The 4,194-nt window shown below is 34.0% G+C and overlaps 1 protein-coding gene across 1 annotated transcript in view; it reads left to right on the top strand.

Annotated features, from left to right (window-relative positions):
* Nucleotides 1-1,203, top strand: part of LOC107732751 (acyl-CoA desaturase-like) — a 6,196-nt gene extending 4,993 nt beyond the window's left edge. Inside the window, 1 exon segment of the mRNA XM_016544171.1 lies at nucleotides 622-1,203. Within this exon segment, the coding sequence (XP_016399657.1) occupies nucleotides 622-1,203 (582 nt within the window).
* Nucleotides 1,204-4,194: the final 2,991 nt, after the last annotated feature.

Genomic DNA, 4,194 nt, shown 5'->3' with positions numbered 1-4,194 from the left:
TTTTAATTTTAATTTAATTTTATTTAATTTTATTTAATTTAATTTAATTTTATTTTATTTAATTTTATTTAATTTTATTTAATTTTATTTATTTTTTTATTTCAGTTAACATTTATTGTATTAACTAGAATAACCCTGGATTAAACATGTGACTGCTAGTGAACCTGTAAAAGTTGTAAGAAACGTTCGACGCTGTTCGCTTTCTATGAAGTTTATTATTTGTGCATTTGATTTCTGTCATTTCCGTCTATTCACAAAAAATAAAAAAGGTAATTGCATCTCACAATCCTGACTTTCCTCACAATTGCAAGTTATAAAGTCAGAATTGTGAGATATAAACTTGCAGTTGTGTCTTTTTTCCTCAGAATTGGACTTTATCACTCGCAATTGAGAGTTTACATCTCACAAAATTTTGAGAAAAGAAGTCAGAATTGCTAGAAAAAAGTCAGAAAAGTCACAATTACCTTTTTTATTTAGTGGCAAAAATGGGCTTCCATGTATTTTTGTGTTACAGATGTAATGTGTCATTTGTGTGCTGCTAGTGGCACAAAGCAGAGTTGCAGTCTTTTTCATTAGTAGTGTAGAAATGAGGCGCTTCTTCATCTCCTGCTCTCTCTGTAGAATGACATCTACGAATGGTCTCGAGATCACCGCGTTCACCACAAATACTCCGAGACGGACGCCGACCCTCACAACGCTGTGCGATTTGGCATAAAAGAGAAATGTATAATTTTGACCCATACAATGTATTGTTGGCTATTGCTACAAATATACCCCAGCGACTTAACACTGCTTTTGTGCTGCAGGCTCACATATGTCAGTCAGAATGGCAGTTTTGGCCAGAATACACTGTTTAACTGAGTCTGATTGAACTGTGTCAGGTTCTACAAGTCGTCTGTGCTGCTGATGTGCTTCTCCGTGCCGACGCTCGTGCCGTGGTTGGTGTGGGGCGAGTCTCTGTGGGTGGCGTATTTCGTCCCTGCTCTCCTCCGATACGCACTTGTGCTCAACGCCACCTGGCTGGTTAACAGCGCCGCGCACATGTGGGGAAACCGGCCCTACGACGGGAGCATCAACCCCCGGGAGAACAGATTCGTGGCCTTCAGCGCTGTAGGTACGTCTGATAGAGACCGAGCTGCTCTGAGCTGGTTTACAGTCTGTGATCAAACGAGGCATTTACAGCGTCAACACAACCAGCGCTGATTCCTTTCAGGAAGAGTCGGTGATGTGACAAAGTTTAGCAGAGTTTAACTTTATCTACCAATAGACTGCAGACAGTTGAGTGCACAAAAACCTCAAAGAGCTAAAGCTTATTTTTAGGACAATCAAGCACATTTAACCTGAAGAAACAATGTTTATTATATATGTATATATATACTGTATATATATATATATATATATATATGTAAAATTTATTTTATTTACTTTTTTGTATTTACTCAATATAATAATTAACTAATAGATTTTCATTTTTATGTCTACATTTTATGGTTATGCAAAACAATATGGCTAATTTTGACTATTTAACTAACTTATGAAGATATATAAATAATAACTTGAAAAATGTTTAATCACAAAAAAAAATGTTCTTTAGAATTAATTAAAATGAACTGTTTGGACTAATTAAAATGTTCTGTTCTGTGACTGTTGAACGCAATTCAGTCAATTCAGATTCAAAATTCTTGTGGGGGTTCAGCATTTTTAAATTCAAAACTCAAAATTCTAAAGTCTAGTCAGTTCAAAGGCACCTGTGTCCTAATTTCCATTGGATGTACAAGTAGAACATCCACTTCCCTACTACACTCTTAAAAATAAAGGTTCCAAAAGAAGGTTTTCACAGCAATGCCACAGAATTATTATTTTTGTCTCCCTAATGAACCTTTTCTTAAAGGTCCTAAAAGAACCATTGTTTTCTTAGTGTGAAGAACATTTTAAAATCTAAAGAACCTTTTTTTCCACTATAAAGTACTTTTTGTGAAATGGAAAGGTTCCATGGATGTTAGAGGTTCTTCATGGAACCATTGGTGCCAAAAAATAACCTTTTATTTTTAAGAGAATATTTCCTATTGACAACCTGGATACATTGACTCTTCCCTATTTGCTTTAGTGATACGCACAAGCTTTAGTCAGTTGTTGTTATAGATTTGTGGAAGTACCTTTCCCGATCGTTATGACCCTAATCTCTTCTGGTCAGAAGTGGATTTGTATTCAGTGTGCATTGTTGATGTATTGCATGAGTTTCTGATGGCAGGAGTTGATAGATGTGTGGACATCAGTCGATCCATGTCAGTTGATTCCCATTAATCCAATTAGCTTAAAGCACAGCTGTGAGCATCCAGTGAGCCACATCAAGTGAGCATCCTACCCTCATCAGCCCCCTAGCTAGATGATATCACTCACAAACAGTAGCCTATGTGACGAGACCTCGAAGGTATCAAGATGCAATTTTGTGGTGTTTTAAGTCTAACTAAATACTCAAACGCATGTACATTGAAGTACAGAGACCTTGTTAAAAATCCTGTTTAAAACTGAAAATGAACAGTTTTAGAATTTGGAAAAAGTTAAAACAAAGAAACATTATGATGTGAAAAATACTGAAGATTCCTTGGTATTTCTATGTTATTAAATAAAGTAAAATACATTTAAAAACGTAAGCATCATCTCTGGAGTTTGCAGACTTTTGGACCCCACTGTACTTATGAGTGTACAGAGACTTCAATCGGGGATCTTTTCTGACCTCCTGCTGAGATTCTGCTTGTCTTCTTCCTGAGTTTCCTCTGCCCACATATGCTAAATGTGTGGAATGTGATAGTGTTAGCCAAATCGAGACTAAGCAACAGGATGTATTGGCCCTGTTTTTCTCTCTTTAAAGGATGTGGGTGTCTTTCCCCCCTCTTTTATTGTAATACTGGTGTGTTCATAGCACATACGTCTCCATTTAACTGTACACATGGTGGGTATTTTAAGAGCTCAGGGCTTCCTGTTGTATATATATAGAAACCTTAAACTTATTTTATTTTAGCTTGTTGCCAATGATACATTTCTCATTTTTATTTAACTTGATGTTTTATAATAACTAAAAGTAAAACTAAATAAAAGTTAATTAAATCTATATAGATAGACCTATTAAAAAAAAAAAAAAAAGCAGTAAAAATGGCAAAAACAGCTTTAACTAAAATTAAAAGAAATAAAAAAGAAATAAAAATTACAACAAATTACTAAAACTTCAGCTGAAAATAAAATAAAAACTGAACATATATATTAAATAAAAACTATATAGATTAACAAAAAACTAAAAATGACAAAAACACACAACAAATTAGTAAAACTTTAAAATTAAAATGAGAACTGAAAATATCAAAATAAAAACGTCAAAATAAATTAATAAATTAAATTTATGCAGTTAAAAAGTATGAACATGCAAATATGGCTATAGCTGTGGAACAAGCAATATTTAATTAGTTAAAATATATGAGATTGAAAGAAGTAAAAATTAATAAGATATGAAGAGTTTGGTTCCAAAATGCGATAAACGCCTTTTTTTTAATTGAGTTCCCGCCAAAATCAGTATTGTATCTGGTCGGTATTGAAAAGTCAATTTTAAATTGTACGCAAGATGCAATATCCGCCGAGTTATTCTGTCATGTTTTCTCCCTTTTTTTCCAAACCGCGACAAATGCTAGTCTCCCTTCTCTGCAGAATGCGATATATCCGCTCAACCAATCACAGCGCACCATTCCACGCGTCGTAAACCGTAACTGACAAGCTACACAATATCACATTCATAATCGCCGATGAATCACCTTTGATTATGAACGTGATATTGCGTAGCTCGTCAGTGAACTACGGCTCTGTGGAGTAAATGCTGCTCCATCTGAAAGCACGTGATGGAGATTTACTACTAATCACAGAACCGGCTTTACTGACGAAGATGCGCATGACTATCACATGCGGTTTATCATGCAGCCCTAAAGAAAATTAATAATTTATTTATTATTACTTATTTTTCTATTATATTTTAATTATATTTTTGATGTATAAAAACAATTATATGCTGAATGATATACAATAACAATTATAATTTGAGGAAAATGTCATGGAAAAATGTGTAAAATCTGCATAAATGCTTACTTTTTGTTGAAAAGTAATGAAATGTATAAATATATTTAATTTCACACACACACACACACACAC

The sequence above is a fragment of the Sinocyclocheilus rhinocerous genome, unplaced genomic scaffold (genome assembly GCF_001515625.1).
Source record: "Sinocyclocheilus rhinocerous isolate Xijiao unplaced genomic scaffold, SAMN03320098_v1.1 scaffold159, whole genome shotgun sequence".
Taxonomy (NCBI): domain Eukaryota; kingdom Metazoa; phylum Chordata; class Actinopteri; order Cypriniformes; family Cyprinidae; genus Sinocyclocheilus; species Sinocyclocheilus rhinocerous.
The sequence above is the reverse complement of the archived record's forward strand: the minus strand, read 5'-3'. Positions and strand labels throughout refer to the sequence as shown.